This window comes from Notechis scutatus, chromosome 3 (genome assembly GCF_049901735.1).
Source record: "Notechis scutatus isolate UNSWTSFEM ecotype Mainland chromosome 3, rNotScu1.2, whole genome shotgun sequence".
Taxonomy (NCBI): Eukaryota; Metazoa; Chordata; class Lepidosauria; order Squamata; family Elapidae; genus Notechis; species Notechis scutatus.
Window position 1 is genome coordinate 164,618,235 of NC_142011.1, and position 19,796 is coordinate 164,638,030.

Sequence of the window (19,796 nt, forward strand, 5' to 3'; positions counted from 1 at the left end):
ACTTACTTCCCGCAATGATACGTTTAACACTATCAAACATAAACATCTGCCTATCCCAAGTCCTTGGGAAGTACTCAAGAGATGGATAAAGATGTCAAATCCAATCTAAATATCTGGCTGATTGTGTAACAAATCATAATACCATTTCAAGAGCAAGCTATTGGAACTAATAAAATTTAAGGCCAGAATTGAAAAATCATCAAATGTTTCAAATTCCATTTCATTTGCAAATTGCACAAAAAGCAGAATGACAATGTAATGTTTGAAAAACTGTTCATGTACCAGTAATGCAAAATTGGTGGGAACGTGTAGTTGAAAAAGTGACTGAAAATGGATAAGCTAACTTGAGAGATGAAAAATAAAGACGAGTTGGCATATTATGCAATTGAGACAGATTCTATCACTGGTGGGAGCAGAAAGGAAGGTCTTAAGTTGGGAAAGGAGTTGCTGAGAGGGTAAATGACCAATGATGTTGGAAAATATAATAACATGAGCAAATGATATTGTATAATATATATATATATATATATATATATATATATATTAGAATAAATGTATATAGGAAAATATGTATCTATGCAACACTGACCAAAAGTTATGTCAAACCGACTTCACTACATTCAATGTCTTTAATTGGTTTGTTCAATAAAATATTATTAAAAATTAAAAAAGAAAAAGAAGTGACTGAAAATGAGCAGATTAAAATATTGTGGATTTCTGAATAAAGACTGATAAAGTCTTGGCTCGTAATCACAGATATAACTGTGGTTGAAAAGAAGAAAGTATGAATACAAGGGATAGTAGAATAGAAGATGAAGTGTTGGAGAAGATCACAAAGTATCAAGATCTGAATTTAAAAATTGAAAGATTATGCCATAAACAGATCATGTGGTGCCAGTGGGTGCTATATCAAATTTTTTTTGGATGGAACTTGGAAAATCTGTCCAGTGACAAAATTTCAATTTGTTAATTGTAGTAGATGTGCTTGGATTTGCACATCTACTACACCAATATATTATAACAATGTAGGCTTTGGGAAATAACTCAATCTATATAAAGATTAATACCAGCTAAAGAACTGGCTGCTGTGACTTTATGTTGCTGTGAACAGAATAATAACATAATATGTACTTTTTTTCTTTCTGTTCAATCATGTCTGATTCTTAAAGACTGTCTGGACCTAGTCCTTGGAGTTTTCTTGACAATATTTTTCAGAAGTGGTTTGCCATTGCCTCCTTCCAAGGGCTAAGAGAAATTGACCGGTCAAAGGTCACCAAGCTAGCTTTAGATAAGGCAAGACTAGAATTCATGTCTTCTGTTTGTTTGGTTTTTTTGCTTCATGTCTTATAATGACTACAGTACAAGTATTTCATTATGAACACATAATCTTACCTGATCTTCTTCTCCACCCCCTTCTTCATCATATTTGAGAATATTGTCTCTCACATCATCTTCTGGATCTATGAGTAACTGCTTGGCCTGACGTTCTTTATCACGGCGTTTCATCCAAACCACGAACATTAGAACTAGAACTAGATGAAGTGCAGAAGAAAGTGAGAGGTTTATTTGCTTCTTCTTATATTGCTATTTTTAAAAATACAAGAAATGAACACCTTCAGACCTTACCTGTTCAGGAATTTATCTTGTTCAACTTAAAGGAAGAAAACAGTAAATTCCTTCTAATAAATTCCCTTACACTATATAGGATGTATAGGACTTTGAGAATTCCAAACGTGATCCATAAAAAAGATAACATTAAAAAAGAAGTTGTAAGAAACTGCATCATGGGGAGGTTCAATTGGTTAGAATTCCTTCAGAAGAAAAGTCACTGTATGTATCAAATCAGTTCAGGAGCCATAGCAGCCATACACTAAATTAATGAAGAGCAACAGCAGATATACAATATAATCAACCAGTTGCTGTTAAATTTCTCTGCTGACAATATAGACAGGAAACAATTAATCTAAGGAATGAGAATCTAAAAGCTCAGACTACTATAATTTTTTAGAAGGAAAGTTAGGGTTTCAGCACAAGAATTTCAGTGACTGTGCTTTCAAATGAGAGTGTTATATTTAAGTGATCTATGGAGCAAAGTCTAATGTGTTCCTTCTGCTTTTTCAATGTCAAGGGGAGTAGGCTTGTTTCTGACAAAAGCAGGGCACTTTGCATAGGTTCAATGTTTTGGTAACTGCTATTCTCAGAGCTGTAAACTACAGTAAATTATAATTAGATAAATTAGTGCACTTGAAAGAGCAAAATGGCTGTACATACACAGGCACATAGAGGCAGTCAGAGTACTTTCCAAAGCTCTCACGCAAACCTCGAAAAGACATGCCAGTTTTAGTGCTCAAGAAGGTGTGTTCTATCTTGTGCGTCATGAATGTTTAACACAGCCATAACATATGTTACATACTTTTGAGGTCAGTCACACTAGCTTTCTAATTTCTTTACGTAATGACGTCTAAAACAGAACATCAATGGCAGATAGGGAGAGTTAGGATGAAACAATACAGAACACCAAACCATTTTTGGAGCTCAGTTTGTAACAAAGACCATGTCTCTTTATCTGGTTTAAAATATATAGTTCAAAAAATCTTGTTTACCATTTTTCTTTTAGCATGACTTTTATACTTATAAATGAAAGAAGAAAAATATGTCACAACTGCCAAGCATTTGTAATACATGGTGTAAGTTTGCTGTTGTTTTACTGTCCTTAGTATAAAAGGACAGTATTTTAAACACCTCTCTCTACGTGCATGTGTGTGCACGCACACACGTAACCCCCCCCTCAAAAAAAAGATGAATTGCTGAGAGACTGCCTGAGGCAAGAGAAGACATGGAAGGAAGATCAAGCCATGACAAGCCAAGACCCTGCATGGGATGTATCATTGACAGATAGCTTGCTGACTGACATTAGGAAATCCTATCAGTAGCTGAAAAGTAATACACAAAAAGACAGCACTGAGGAATTGATAATAGCAGCACAAGAACTGACACTAAGCCCCAGTCCATAGAATCAGGGCTTTACCTGAACAGACAAAACCCAAGGTATAGACTACAGAGAGGCCTCAGAGACAATCCAATATCTACTGGCAGGCTGTAAGAATGAGGTAGTAATAGTATACATTGAACAGCATAACCAAGTAGCTGGCACTGTGTACAGAAACGTTTGAACAGTGTTTAGGCTAGACACTCCTGTCCAGATGACAGATTTCAGAGGTTGTGGAAAATAACAGGGCTAAGGTACTGTAGGGCTTCCAGATCAAGATGTATATGAAGGTATTGGACAAACAAACAAACAAACATCATGGTAGCAGACAAAGACTAGAAAACACAATGCTAATAAATGTACCAAATGACATGTCAGAAAGAAGTATGTATGAAAAGTATGAAGAACTGGGCCTGAAAGAGAAATTAGAGAAGATGTGGAAAGTAAAGGCCTCTGTGGTTCCAGTGGTGATAAACTGGAAAAGTGGCTCCAAAAGATCCCAGCAACAACTTTGGAACTCTTTGTCTAGAAGAACCCTCAAACTCCCAGGCCACTGGAAGGGGACCTGAGATTATTACTCAGAAGTGAGAAAAATAAAATTTACACCCTCCCTCTCTTTTTCTCTCCATCCCCTTCACAAATACATTCAGATGCTATCTAGAATGCTTGCTCTAAAATTTTGAAGATCTTTTCAGAATATGCCCATAAGAAAGAAACTGTACCTTTTAGCAAGAACATTGCCTATTATATATTCTCAAATAAATTGTCAATGTCCCATCTATGTATAAAAAAAATCTACACCATGGCAAACCAGTATTTATCATTTTTAGCACATATATAATAACATACCCAATCACTGCTAAAATAGTTAGAAGATTTACCAAGTAGTATGATGATACAGAGAAGAATTGCAATAATGGCCCCCGTGCCTAGTCCTGCACCAACAATCCTGTCAGCATCTGTACAGTCTCCATTTAAATCACACTGACAAACTTTCATCTTCAGAACAGAAGTGCTAGACTTGGGAGGATTTCCAGAATCTGTTATTATTATTGGAACATCATATATTCCAGCCTCCAAGAACCTGATCTTTAAAGCCAATTTGGCATGGTCACCTGTAAAAAGAAGAGAAACCTAGATAAATATTGTTTGTTGTATTAATCAAAGTAACCAGAAAACATCTGCTTTAGAATCTCTTTCTGAAATAGCTAAGTTATTTATTGGTGAGCTTTCATCAAATGTGAAAAGTATGTTTGAATTTTCTTCTAAAGCTTATAAAGATCTATGAAGAGCTGATTCCAACTCTTAGAATCAGATCATCTAATGCCATGAACATATTTCTACAATAGAAAACCCAAGACTGGGAAAGCCGAGTCCCCAGTACTGAGTTTCATTCAACTGAATATTATATTGTTATAATCACTCTAAAATATTAGAAATAAAAATTAATAGGGACTACTATTACAAACAAATACAAAATTTGTTACAAAAAAAGAATGTATATTACCATTAATGCGAATAATAGTCCAATTTTTCTTAACACTGGGAGGAGAATTTGGCAACTCAAATACAAATGGTCCAGCATTTGAACCAATATCATCATCTATTGCTGTGATATTTGTTGCATTGGGCTGTACTGTTTCACATGTTGTAGCTTCTTGAGGATCTACTCGGGGAGTGTTATCATTGATGTCAAGCAGATAGATCTGAAGGGTACCAGTCCCACTCATTACTGGAATTCCTTTAGGAACATAAACACAAAATAAGCATAGTTTCTTTTTAAAAAGGATTGTTATTCTTACTGAACATACTACAAGAAACAAATACTAACAGAAAAATGTACAGGCTAAATAAAATCTTTTTCTGACTACAAAGCATTCTTTTCTGAACATAAAAATCTAGCTGAAGCTGAGACAAAGAAAACCTTTGAAGCAGGTTTTGCTCCAATGGAAAAATGTTTTTCAAGTGTAGGAACAAAACTTCCAATTCAGACTCATTGTAGAACAGTATCTTCATACTGAATTGATTTTATGTGGATTCCCATAGTAAATACATTGTTTTTTTTCTGTGCCAACTTAATGACATTGTCTGAATGAGGCTGGAATCTAAGTATCGGAGTTGATCACAATGCAAGTTGTACACCAAATAACCAGTTTTCCTTAAAATAGCATTAATATAGCAGTATTTTGACTACAAAATAGAAACAAGTGGGAATGATACTGGTATATATTTCTTCAGGTTGCCATATGCTATGAAAGTTTAGAATGGCTTCATCTCATAGTTTAAAATTTTATTTGGTATATCTGACTATATTAAAAACCTGTATCAAAGCAGATACGGAAAAAAGTATGCTGAGGTTTTTAATAGAATTATATAGATTTATTACTTAATTGTAAACCGTTTCAAGAACCAAGAGTTTTGTTTAATTGAGAATAAGCAAGTTTTATAGGTGTCAAGAGCAGAATATAGAAATTGGTAATTTTGGGTAGAAATGTCTAAAAAGTGAAGTGTTAGAATTAGCAAGGTCTATAACTTATATGAAAACTCATGGCTACCACACCACTGAATTCAAAAGTTCAGTATATAACTTTGGAATGGGCACGCAACATCTCATGTATATACAAAGGAGAGAGCCTTTGATTGTAGAACCATGGCAGCCATCTTGTTTGTTTTCACCTCCTTCTGAAGAAACTATTGTACAGTTCTTTTTAAGGATTCCAGGTCTTTGAAATCTCATCACTGTTGCATGATATAATATTTACGAATTCTTCACCTTTAGTTAAAATTTTTTCCTTAGTCAAGAATATTTTCTGTTTTATACTTAAAATTTCCTCACAAAAATGACTCGGGTTTGCCAAATGTTCTAGTCTATCTAAATTCTAATGAGGTAAAACTAAACTGAATGAGGCTTCCCAAAGTACAGGTCCTTGATATTAAGCATAAAATTATGATGGTTATTTGATAACCTTAACAATAGAAATCACATCCTCCTAGATAAATAATATAAACACAGGAGACAGACAATGGGAAAGAACATAATAATAAAAATCAAAAATTTCATAGGGAGACTTTACACATGAAAATAGCATTTTGGTAGTGGGTTAGGAGTAAATTAAGTTGTTTAACCTATTTGTAAATTAGTTACAATGAATCAAAAGAAATTCAGTGCTTATTTTCAAGTTCATGATTTAAGAATTGAATTAAAATCAAGACTGTAGCAGCAGCATCTTTCCTAGCAAACACATGGGTACAGAGGTGGTATTCAGCAGGTTCTGACTGGTTCTGGAGAACAGGTACCGAAAATTTTGAGTAGTTCGGAGAACTGGCAAATACCACCTCTGATTGGCCCTGCCCCCATCTATTTTTTTGCCTCCCGAGTCACAGCTGATCGGCTGGGTCTCCTTTTGTTGCTCTGCACAGGAGAACGGAGCTGGAAAGCAGATTAGTTGGGTGGGGAGGGAATGGGATTTTGCAGTAACCTTCCCCTGGAGTGGGGTGAGAATGGAGATTTTACAGTATCCTTCCCCTGCCACACCCACCAAGCCACGCCATGCCCACCAAGCCCAGCCCACAGAACTGGTAGTAAATTTTTTTGAATCCCACCACTGTTTCCCATGGTTCACTTTCTTGCTTCCTCTACTGAAAAAAAGGCTGTGTCATATCAGTAAAACTTTTTAAATCCCACCACTGCATGGATATGTGCTGATTCTCTCTTAGTCACACTTTTTTTTTTCTTGATGGGAAAAATCCAACCTCAGCAGTCCTTGGTTTCCAGGCCAATGGACAGTGCCAGGATATCCTGGCCCTTAGCTCTCTACTTTCCAATTATTAATAGTATTGGTGTCACAGAGTAGTAAATAACTCCTTTTCATGTACTAATATCTCTATAACGATACCTATATCCAGAGAATTTCACTTATACTTTATTGTATTATAACACAGCATTTATACCAGTATTTCATATCCTTGTTTTGCTGATGATATTCATGGCACACAAAAATACACATCACATACCACTGTCGATGGCAAGGAAAGTAGCATTATACATATTATTTTTCACATGTGGTGATTCTCTGTCCAGAATACTAGTTGTTGTTATTTGACCATTAATTGGATCAATCTTCAACCAATTGGCTGGATCTGAAAGTTTTGAATATCTGGAAAAATTTAAAATATAAAATACTATATTAACATTAGATGCATTTGGTCAAACAAATCATCAGCAAGAAGGTCACGCAGAAAACAAATTGTATCTGAGAAACTCTGTTTTTTTGCAAAAGGTGCTATCTGGAGAAAATATTTATACAAGCAAATTAATTTGTATTATTGAATAATTTTTCATATTTATATATTTGCTATATATTACCCAAAGTTACATAATACTTTTTGATATCCCTAGACATACACAATGGCTTAAAGTTGTATAGTATTTAAAAGGATTGTCATGTAAACTTTACATAACCATTCAAAATTCAAATTACATCACTGATGAAAAGTAAGCCTCAATGATTAAAAAGTGCATGACTTGCTGTAGTCTCATTAAATTACTTGAAAAGTGGAATGTCTTCATCAGTCTTAATTCAATTCTAAACAAGAATCATTTAAAAAGAAATAAAAATTTTACTTGCTTTGGGAATTCTACTCTGCAAGTAATATTTGGAAATCCTTAAAATTTAAACCAGACCAATTCAATGAAAAACACTTTAATCAGATACTTGGTACAGACAGGGAACTAAAATCTAGGCTACAAGGTAGTGTAGGAAGACAGACAAACAGGCTAATGAATGAGGGTCTGGTGACGAAAGGCAGGGTGATTTTTTCAAAGGCTGCATTACACACTAGGAAAACTGATGTAGTCCAGTGTTGGACAATGACAATTTCTCAATTCAAATGGAAGGCCATTTGATGGAATGAAAGAAAATGACTGGTTTAATATTATTTTGTCCTTATGAAAAGTGAGGAAAGGAAGCTATTTTTATACTGCACACAGTTCTCCAGAACAACTGGCAAGAGAGCTCAGTAAATGTGGGTCTAAATGACTAAGGGCAAGAAGGTGAATTTAGGGTAACAGACCATGCCAGATTGGAACTCTGATATGAAGTTACCCTGAAGGAACGCTGTGGGGAAAATAAGAATTTTGAGAATTAGAGAATGACAGTTGCAGAAAGCCACTCCGTTAGTACAAAGCACAGACAGGTAGAATTTGGGAAGAGTAGTAGATTATTTTTTTTTTGATAAACCAGAAGAATGATCAGTTTGAGGATAAAAATATTAATTCTTTTTCAGTCAAAGAGAAATTGAAAGTATTTGGGCAAAGCTGTGTTAACATGGTAGACATGAAGTTATTGCTTGCACTAGATAATTTTAATTTCTAGAACACTGCATGTGCAGATGCATAAAATGTATCTGTAAAATCATAGAGATTTAGATGAAGAACAGTTTTAAACAACCTTCAAATTATTCCTGCATGCAAAACAAAACAAAGGAGAGTATCATTTATTTATAGGCAAACAAATGGTGAAGGCAATTATGTGTTACCTTAAAGTAGTCTGTTGCATGTAACGATCTGGATCCTGAGCTGTGAACGATGTTAACACAGCCCCAGGAAGAATGCCTTCCTCCTGACGTATAAGCTTTGTGACTGGGACAAAAGTTGGACTTTCATTCACATCAATAACTGTAATGGATATGGTGGCTGTTGACTGAGGAGGATGCTGTATTCCTTTTGCCAAAGGCACTTGGTTTTCTGCAGCTACGGTCAGTACAAACTTCCTACTGCTCTCAAAATCAATAGGCTGGCAAAAGCAAAATACAATCTAAGTAATTTTAGTCATAGGCTACACAAAAAAAATAAGTACAATGTATCCACATATAAGAAAAGTTCTAATATTAAAGACTTATTTTTAAGATTCCTGAGATCTGCAAATGGAAGGAACAAACTATATAAAAAGTACTTATTATTATTATTATTATTATTATTATTATTATTATTATTATTATTATTATTATTATTATTATTATTAAAACACAACCTCCTCATTTTTGAAGTTGCTTCTTACCATCTACAGCATGGGTGTCAAACTTGCCACAAAACATTGCTGTCATGTGACGTTTTTCCCATTCACGGAGTTGGGGTGGGCATGGCCTGCACGTGATGCATCTGGCCCACCAGTTGGACACCCTGCTCTAGAGCTATTATGACTGCCTCTTCCAAACTCCCTTGCATGAGATAAATGTCTAGTAGCTTACATTTTTAATGAATATACTATGCTAGATGAGACACGATCAACCAATCAATCAGTAAACCAATCAAAATGTAAACTAATATGATTCACTTTAGAACAGTTCAGTGTTTACTCAGACTATTTTGTTTTTATTTTGAAGAGGATGACATTTTACCCACAGCACAAACACTCAAACTGCCTCAGTGTTCTGTTGGATTTTATGTGGTACAAGTGAGCTATAAATATTTCAACTGTCTTTTAAACAGAATCTCTGTGAAGGCTATTTGAAAACTGACTTTAAAAGTAGTAAGTGGTGGGCTCACAACTTTTAATTTGGATAAAAGTTGAGTGCATTTCAAATGGAGACCTGATTCTGATGATTTAAAATCATTTTACTTTGTGTATTTCATTCTGTAAATCAATATGGATCTGTAATACCTTCTAAGGTGTCATAAAAACATATGCATAACCTGAACAGGGAATATTCACAACCTAAATATGCTACTCTCAGGCCTTTCCATTATGGTCTACAAGGGTCTATCCATGGAAATCTGCTAATTGGAACAACATGCGGGCTAGAATAGTCTCTAATATTCTTTTCTATGAACTTAATTTATTTCAATTTGCAGTTGTTTTCAAGAGCTTCTGGAATCTTTCTAGTTTGAGAAAGACTGCTGCATTCCACATGAAGCTGTTTTTTAATTGTACTTTAAGTATTGTAAGTAGTCAGCATCAAAGGGCAGCTGGAAGATACATATGAGGATATTTTTAATGTGTATTTTGAAAATTACATGTTTGTTGGATGTTACTTTCTCTAATTTGGGATGATTAAAATATGTTTTGAATTTTTAACAGCTCCCCTTGTGATTCTGTTTTTTTAATCTGATAAGTAATGAATTTGTTTATGGTTGAATTATCTAACTGCTATTTTGCACTTATAAAATTATTTGTATTGTATCTCAGTGTTTTAGTATAAAACGAATTCAATATTAGATACCCTGAAGGCCAGATTTATTATGCATTATATATGGCATAAATAATGAATTATTATATTGAATTTCATAGTGGTTGTGAACAGTTGCTGTTATCATTATGTTTTGAGTAAGAGCAGCTCAAAATGGATCTGGCAAAATTATTAATTTTGATTTGGTCCAATTAATCTTTATCAAAACTGAAGTGTTGAAGTATGTGTTATAACATTACATTGTAAGCTCTGCCCAACTAAATGAGAGCCAGCTTCATTTTGAGGTCATAATGCATATTGTTACTTGCCCACTACCTGAACTATCTCCTATGGATGCCATTTTCACATATTTTATATGTTAACTGAAACTGCAGAAATGGCCCTGAAGATCTGTAATTACCATTATGTAATCAGTAATAGAAGCTGAGAATTGAAATTAGACCGAGAGGATATTTTTGTGAGTAAAAGTATATATATTTTCTACCCAAGCTGTATTCATGTCATAAGGTATATTCCTTTGACAACCACAAATGTGAACAGATTATATATGTCTTTTGTTAGGCATAGTTCTTAAGCTTTTGTTTTGACCACTGGAAATTTTGCTGAAGGCATAGCATGGGCCTGATATTTGAAAGTATTGTAGCCTAAAAGAGAGGAAAAAAATCAAGAACTTCTCTAATATCTGCATTTTTTTCCTTTCATATGATTTTCAATATCTCATAGTGGTTAAGGATTTTTAAAAGGTTATTATTAGTAGCATCCTGAAGTGAAGAACTGCAAACATATTCCACATTTAGTTGTTTATATTGTAAAATTCAGACATCGTTTCATGGAGTGAGGGATTGCTTACCAAATAAAATATAACCCCTTCAGGAATCATTATACTGTATTAGAGCTAATAAGGGCTTAGTGCTTCTCTGGGGAATTCTTCTACATTTATTTATCCAGATTTACCTTCATTTTTTTCTTTCTTGTATTCTGACAGGTCTAAAAGAATTTAATTTGAAGCAAACTGAGCTGCTTCAAACAGATTATACTTTTGAGCCTTTCATTTCGTCCTCTTTACATAACTTTAGTTCAATTTTAGCTTTTCTGTTTTGTTTTCCTTTCAGACCTTTTTAGTTTGAGTGGCTCATTTATGCATGGATATAAACTACACCATCATGTACTTCTTATGAAAATGTTCTACTTTGGGAAATATACAACAAAATAATCTAGAAATATGAAGAGTGATTCTCTTACTATTGTAGACATTCTACAATATTGCTATTATAGTTTAATTTCGCTTTGATTTGAGTGCTTGGGAATATTTCATGCAAGAAAATGAAGTCTAGTATATGTAATAATTAAAATATCTATAAAATCTATCATTTTTGATTCACCAAATGAGAAACTTGGCCTTAGCAACAGTTACATATCATGAAGAATGAATATAAAGGATTGTTTTTCTCTCTATCATTATCAAATATATATAAACCGAATGACCTTACAAATATAGTTTTGGCATAGTGTATAAATGCTGCTTTTCCGCTTCAGGGCTGGATCTATTATTGCAAACTAAAGTAATGAACATGAAAACTTTCCACTAAGGTTACTGAATATCTGTGATGTAGCAATCTTCATAAGTGTGGTATTTGTTTAAATGTAAGTTTGGCACATCATATTTAAACAGATGAGAATGATTTTAAAAACATTATGAGGAATCATGAGACCACTTTGAAGTCTATCTCTTAAACTCCATTTTTACTTCAACTGCAAGCTAATAGCAGTGATCCCAAATAGGGGGGAAAAGGAAGAGACCTTGGGAAGTTCATATTGCAGAGATAATTGATCCAATTCTCCATATGATGCCACTACTTTTCTATTACATTATGTTTGTACCTGCAGATTTATATTCAGCGGAGAGATTTTAAAACAACTTAATCTGCTGCTTGCACATATCGTTTGATCCTAAATAACATAATTGGCTACATATTAAAAATTAATTAATTAAAATTAAAAATTAATGTAATTAATTTTAGCAACTGCAAATCAAGTCAGACTCATAAAGCAACAAATAGATTAAAATCTACTATTCTCAATCAGAATTCTGACATTTATAAATTAAATATCATGATCTAATTCAGGTTTTTAAAACTATGTTATGTGGAACCCCAGTGTACCATGACATCTATAGCTGATGGATGAGATCATCCAACAACAGGGAAGACATATCACATTGCAATTCCACCCTAAGCCAACTAACTGATGCAGTGGAGGTATTTTTTGGTGTGTGGAGACTGTAAGAATTTGAATGGGGAAGAACAGGCTCCTACTTAACCCTAGCAAAACTACATGGCTCTGACACACAATCATGCCATAGTCAACTCTGCAATGTGTTTTACATTCCATTGCTCTTGAAGAGCCTGTGGGAACTGTAGCTGTTTCAAAAATGTGGTGCTGTGAGTACAGTTATAAGAACTGTTCAGTGTAATACCACTCTTGTGTGACAAGAATCGGCTACTGGTATGTTTCTGGGTTAAACTCAAGATGCTGGTGGGTCACCCGAAAAGCCCTTCACAGCATTGAGTTGGTTTATTTGTCTCTTCCCAAACACTTGAACTTTTCCCGTTAGATTGGTAGGAGAGACATACTACTGGTCCTGTTGGTTAAGAAATTTCTTCCTGTGAAAACCCAGAAAAGAATATTTTCTTTGTGGTGCTTACACTTTGAAACATTATGCCCTAGATTACATTGGTCTTGATCATGCAAGACATTTGCAAAGCTATGAAGACAGGGTTGTGTGTCTAAGTATAGGAGTTGGACAGTGGTGGGATTTTTACTACCGGTTCTGTGGGCGTGGTTTATTTGGTGGGCGTGGCTTGGTGGTCATGTGACCAGGTGGTCATGGCTTGGTGGTCATGTGACTGTGTGGGTGTGCTCGGTGGTCATGTGACTGGGTGGGCGTGGCCAACTCAATGTCACTCACATCAAGGGGTGCCTCACCTGGCCTCTTCCCTCCCAGCCATTCCTTGTCACCCAGCCTCAACTTATCTATAGTTCTGTAAAAATGTTGTTCACCTTTTTTGACTTTATTATCTGCATACTATAGATGTACTTTCATGGACCACTGAAAGGAGGAAATGGCTCACATGCTTTACCCAAGAGTGTGATAGGCAATAGGGTTTTAAGGGGCTGCCACAAAGAAAGGGGGACAATATATTTTCCAAAGAAGCAGAATGCAAACAAGAAGCAATGGATGGAAGCTGAACAGAGAGAAGCAACCTAAAACTAAGGAGAAACTTCCTGTGAGTGAGAACAATTAACCAGTGGAACTGCCTCTCTCCAGAAGTTCTGGGTGCTTAATCACTGGAAGTTTTTAAGAAAAGACTGGATAGCCATTTATCTGAAATGGTATAGGGTTCACCCCAAGGTCCCTTCTAAGTGTTATTCTGTTATTCTGACACTTTTCCCAGGATCTCTACTCAGTTTGGCAACCTCAGTTTTGTTGCCTGAGCTGGGGGTTGGACTAGAAGACCTCCAAAGTCCCTTTCAACTCTTGTTAAACACATGTGTATTTTTTGCTCTGGACTATTGACATTGAATGCATGTAAACACTGAAAAATATGTGGTAGCCCTGGGCAAAAGAAAGGCAGAAAAATCACTCTAGGTGTAGGGACAGTGTAAAATATTAATACATGATAAATAATGGAACAATCAAAAATAATAGCAGTTTTCCCTCTCTCTCTTCCTATTTTTTTTCTTTCTTTCTCTCCCTTCCTCTCTCTCTCTCTCTCTCCCTCCCTCCCTCCCTCCCCCCCCTCTCTCACACACAGCACTTTTGTAGCTTAACAGACATGCATTTTGAAGCAGCTCCTTTAAATTTCTCCAAGGCTGGAGTGGATTCCCCCACCCATGCTGTCAGACCTCACTCCAGGCACTTTAACTCACAAGGGGAAAGCGATACTTGCAGTGTCCATGGGGAATCCTTGGAGAAGTTTTTAAAGGACCTGCTTCAAAATGCATTTCTTTTACGTTGCAAAAGTGCTCCAAGGCTGGATTCACCCCCACCCTCTCTGTCAGCCTGCACTCCCTCTCATTCCAGGCACTTTTATCTCACAAGGGGAAAGCGATGCCTTTCTTCCTTTTCCCGGGGGAGAAAGAGGATGTGGGGAATGGAAAGCTAGGAGAGTGATCGGGGCAAGTGAGTGACTGGGCAACCGGGTTGGGGGCACGGCCAGCCAGGGGTCGCCACCGGTTTGGCGACCCATGCCAAATAACCGCTACCGGTTCACCCGAATAGGTGTGAACCGGTTGAAACCACCTCTGGAGTTGGATTGTCAGAACCTGTGAGATGGTTATGTTAATTGTTGATCGGCAACAATTGGCTGCTAGTTATGTGTTTTGCTATGTGGCTATTTTTTTAATAGCTACTCAACTTAAATTAAATTAAAAAATTCAGTTGAATACAAGGTTATTCTTAGCTATTTTTCTAAAGTACAATAAAAATGGTGAATCAGTGAATAGAGCCATGGATGCCATTTTTTAGATTAGAGTTTTTATAATTTTTAATTAATAGGTTTTGTGCTCTAAACTTTTTTGAAATCATTGACGTAGTCCATTTGTTGCAAATTAAAAAAAATGTGCAACATAACTCTTACCAGATTTCTTAATGTGTAGATTTGAGCTAGTTCAACTTGGCCACTTTCTTTTATGTAAAAATAATCCTGAACTAAATTATGTAGAAATAATCCTAAACTGAATTGCAAAGTTGCATTGTAATAATATTTAATTAAATATATTTGATAAAAGTACTGAAGCGTTTAAGCTGCTTTTAGTTTGAAAATATTATTTAGTCAATTTGGAAAAGAACAAAGAAAGTTGAACATCAAGCAATTTAGACTATTTAGTATTTTAATTTTTAAAATCAGTTCTACAGAACCTTCTACAGTAATTTTGATATATACTGTGGAATAAGTTCCTTTGAACAAATTAGCTAGGTTCTTTAAACACAACCATTGTAGACTAGTGTCACAAGTGCATATACTGAGGCTTTGAACAGATAATTTTTGCCTTTCAAAATATTTTTATTTAAATAAATCTACCCTTAATTATCTTTCTTATTTAACAACAGGAGCTAGTTCAGTAGTCAATGCCCTATATCTGTTCATACTTAACTTGACAAATAGCATATAAAATTATATATTGCAATGTCCTACCTATCAATGAATACTTCAGCTTCAACCAAAACAATACAAGAGCACAAAATAGATAGAAACTAAAGATAAACCGCACCACACTTGATTTCAGGAAATACGACTTCAGCAACAGAGTGGTCAATGTCTGGAATACTCTACCTGACTCTTTGGTTTCTTCCCAAACCCCCAAAACTGTCTACTATTGACTTCCCCGCTTTCCTAAGAGGTCTGTAGGGGGCATGCATAAGCACACCAAAACGTGCCTACCGTCCCTGTACTATTGTTTCTTTTTTTTCTTATTCATATCCATTTCATGTATTTATAACCATGTTTATACTTATACCTGTTATCTAATAATTGTTTGACTAAATAAATAAATAGATAGATAGATAAATAAATAAATATACATACATACCTTCACAACAGTTACCAACCCGTCATTGCTATTTGGATCAGTAAGAATGGTAAACCGGCCTGTGGGATCACCACCTGTCATTCTGTATACTGCATTCCAAGCAGGTGTGTGTGGTTGATCTTTATCTGTCACAGATAAATTAGCTACTATAACATCCACTCTGTTTTCAGGAACTTCGCCATAGAACTAAAAATATAAAGCACACATACTTATGTACAAGATGTCAGCTTGGTATCCTTGAAATATTATCACATTATTCTTTATTGAAGCACTGAAAATCCTAAATTATTATCTTCATTCAGAAATACTGTACTTGGGAATATTAGTTGACATTTTAAAAGAAGTAACATCTCTCTCTGACTCTAATGAACTAGACCAGTCTTCCTGAACTTGGCCAGATAGTCTGACTTTAATGGCTGAATGGCAAATATAGCTTGTCTCCATTGATGTAGAGAAGATGCAAATACGGAATTGAAGTTCTCATAAGTCAGAAACATATTCAATGCATTTAGTTTAATAAGCAAGCAAGTAAGAACTATTCACATTCAACATCCCTTTTCCTTACTGCATACTTACAATCATGGCGGTGAACTCTGGGGGATTGTCATTGATATCTGTTACTGTGATGATAGCAGTTGCCGTATTTGGAAGACCATATGTTGGACTTCCTTCCATATCTGTAGCTTGAATTATTAATGTATACTGTTGTACTTTCTAAAAAAACCACCAATACAAGACATCAAGAGCAGTTATAGATAAAGCCAGCATTCCAAGGGGATAACAAGTATTCAATAAAATCATTTTTGTGTATTGTAGTGTATTTATCACATTGGTCTTCCTATTAATATCACTTAAACTGAGATTGGACTTGCACTAATCAAGAAGAATGAACAACACTAAAATCCCAAAGCACTGTTTTTTTGCCTTATTTGGTAGCTTTTAAGTGGGGAAAAACTATATCTAACACTAGCTTTTTTAATAGCAGGCAACAATCAATTGAAAGGCACTTTTTAAAAATATATTTTTTGTTTTTAAAAACACAAATGCTGGGCAACAGTGAAAAATAAAGTAGGTTGGGCTTTAGTATCTTTTTCTTAAAGGCTCATAAGAACTAAGCATGGGAGGGCACATTCTTGGCAAATGATTCAAAATGCCAAGGCTCTGTGGTGAGGAGAACTGGAGAGTAACGGTGGCAACAACTTCTCCATATCACTATGGAAACCAGTGGAGGCAAGAATAGCAGAAACTAGTCCCCAAAAGAGAAACCCAAACTAAATTATTTCATTAATGTTAAACATTAGGAACTAGATAGCTTTTCTTTGTCAACAGCACAGCTAGCTTCTTTTTTGCTTTGTCAAAAAAGAGCTTTTGGAGGTGGGAAAGTCTGTTCTTAAAACACTACTGGAATGAAGCCAAAGGCAGAGGAACACATTCTTCCCTAAGAGGAATTCTCTTGCTTCAGGAATTAAATTGTTTGAAAATAATTTAATGCATTTTATTATTTTAAATTAATTAATAATTAATTTTATGATGTAGTTACTGGCAACTTCTTGGGAATATATTTGATATGAGGCATTATCAGTTATTAAAAATATTATTTTCCACAATATTTAAAAAATAGGATTAAGCAATCCTAGAACTTCTTGGACTGATATAGAGTTATTAAAACCTAAAGTTCACTTCTTCCAAGAAGGAAACTAATAAAGATAGGTGTTTTTGATGTTGCTTTACAATGTTATGGCCATGTTTACTATCATTTATTGATATAGCTAAAATTGTTATATATTTTTAAGAAAAAATACCATTTCTGGAAAATCAACTTTTTATAATGAAGTTTTAATGTATTTCATTTCTTAAAGTAATATAAAAAATGTTACTTTTTTATAGAGATAAAGTTTTTTTTAAAATGCCCTACTGAGTGTCTATGTTTAAGGGAAACCAAGTTATTTAAATAACGTTTAAATGTAATTAGTTTAAATTGATTATACTATCATCTCCATATGTTATATTGGTTGTCAGAATTGGGTGCGATTCAAGATGCTGGTTGTCACTTTTAAAGCCTTTCATGGCTTGAGACTGAGTTAATTGACGGACTATGCTCTCCTAGTTGCTTCTACCTGTCTAATCCAGTCAGGCAGGATTCAGGTCCCATCAACCAAGAAATGTCAGCTGGCAGGGATTGGGAGACACACCTTTTCTGTCATAATCTCTGCACCTGGGACACCTTCTTTCCTGAGTTAGGAAGGCCCTGAACCTGTTGGCCTATCAGACCTGGCTATGTGTCTGGGTATAGGTCTGGATACATGTGTGAAGAGCTCTATTTCTTAGCTATGTTTACACCAACAGATCATAATATCTCGTTATTTGTATTTTTTTGGTATTGTGTTTTAATTATTTTATTTGCTTTTATGATTATTTATCATCCAGAGTCATTGGTTTCAGATGGGAAGCTATACAGATTGATTGATTGATAAATGAATGAAAAAGTTCAGTAAGAGATACATTTTTTCTGTTCTGAAAATTATTTTTTATGTCTGTGGGAGAAGAGAAATAAATGGTAATCATGATCTGATTTATGGATGTTGTGGGAGACAGCCCTGCTTGTTATGGGGATATGGCTGCTTTTTTTTCTCATTAAGCTATACAATGGTGGTTGCTTGAATAAAAATGCATAAAAAGTTATTGTACATGGTTTCTTTATTTTCCATACATGCATACAAGGATGGTAGGGATGGTGGACTGTATTTTGGGCAATTTGTTACACAAAATCAGTGCATTCTGAGATTCCAGAAAATCACAGGGTCCAAAAAGGAACCAAGCCCATCATATGACTTCCTTGTCCTAAGATGAAACCAGAAACAAGCTAAAATTATGTTAAAATATCTATATCTACATTGAGAGAGAGAGGGAGGGAGAAGAGGAAATGAAATCTCAATTATTTTTTCAACCTCTTAGTATAGATTCATAATCAGCTACTCATGTAAGACAAATTTAAAATGTGTTATGTTAGTCCTTCTCACCTCTCTGTCAAGTCCAGCTGCAACTGTGATAATGTCACCTGTTTCATTGTTGATTGTAAACATATTTGGAGAAGGGGTGGTTGGGTCTTGTGACAAGATTCTGTATCTCAGCATTCCATTCAAAACATTAGGATCATCAGCATCAATAGCAGTGACAGTCATCACATAAGTACCTAATGAAAGATCCAATAATCCTCTGAGTTAAACAAACACTTTACTTGCATCTTACTAAGGCACCCTGAAGTATCAACCTTAGTTTAAATGTTTACTTCCTCTGACAAAACACATCATATTCCTTCAAATCAAAGCATTTTCCCTAAGACCTATAATTAATAAGAAATTGTTAAGAAAGAAGCTATGTGTTTATAAAATTCCCCTATTGCTAAAGCAAAAGTAAACTATTGTATTTAAATTGTTGCTTCTTTGACTTAGCTTATAGAAAATGAAGCCCAATATTATAATAAGACAATTCAATTCAAATGTTTATTCAACATACAGGATCATTGAAATAATCATAAATGGCATTTTTGGTGACCATTTAAACTGCAGATTTTGAAGCAATAAGAGTTGTTGGCATGTGATGATATATAATCTGTTTTGAAAAAAAGCCATGAAAGAACATACCAATTAAAAGTGGGTGTAACATCTAGTATACACTCAGGACAAATCTTACAAGTGATCCAGGATTGAGAATTAAAGGATAGGAGAGTAAACATTTATTCAGCATAAAATTTCAAATGATACTAAAGGAGAAAGAAAACCTTCAAACTCTATTAAAATCCACATAATCACTGGATTATCGTCCATCATATTTGAAAAAAAAAATTCATTCTTAAGTTTGTTTAATATCCACCAGAATATACTGAATACATAAATAATAAATTATTCCTCCAAGTTAAGAGTTAATCAAAAATTATCCAAGTCAGAAACAGACTTGTGTAATTAATTGTACAGATTCTCTCTAGATCTACTTGCTTACTATAAATCACACTTTTAAATTTCCTTAA

General features: G+C 34.6%; 1 protein-coding gene across 1 annotated transcript in view; it reads right to left on the bottom strand.

The window, feature by feature from the left end:
• CDH2 (cadherin 2) overlaps positions 1-19,796 on the bottom strand; it is a 156,433-nt gene that overhangs the window by 10,792 nt on the left and 125,845 nt on the right. The window contains exons 7-14 of the mRNA XM_026670370.2: positions 18,790-18,962; positions 16,346-16,483; positions 15,770-15,955; positions 8,528-8,784; positions 7,004-7,146; positions 4,497-4,730; positions 3,871-4,104; positions 1,393-1,532 (exon numbers count right to left, since the gene is read on the bottom strand). Coding sequence (XP_026526155.1) covers positions 1,393-1,532; positions 3,871-4,104; positions 4,497-4,730; positions 7,004-7,146; positions 8,528-8,784; positions 15,770-15,955; positions 16,346-16,483; positions 18,790-18,962 — 1,505 coding nt within the window. The remainder of the gene's footprint in view (positions 1-1,392; positions 1,533-3,870; positions 4,105-4,496; positions 4,731-7,003; positions 7,147-8,527; positions 8,785-15,769; positions 15,956-16,345; positions 16,484-18,789; positions 18,963-19,796) is intronic.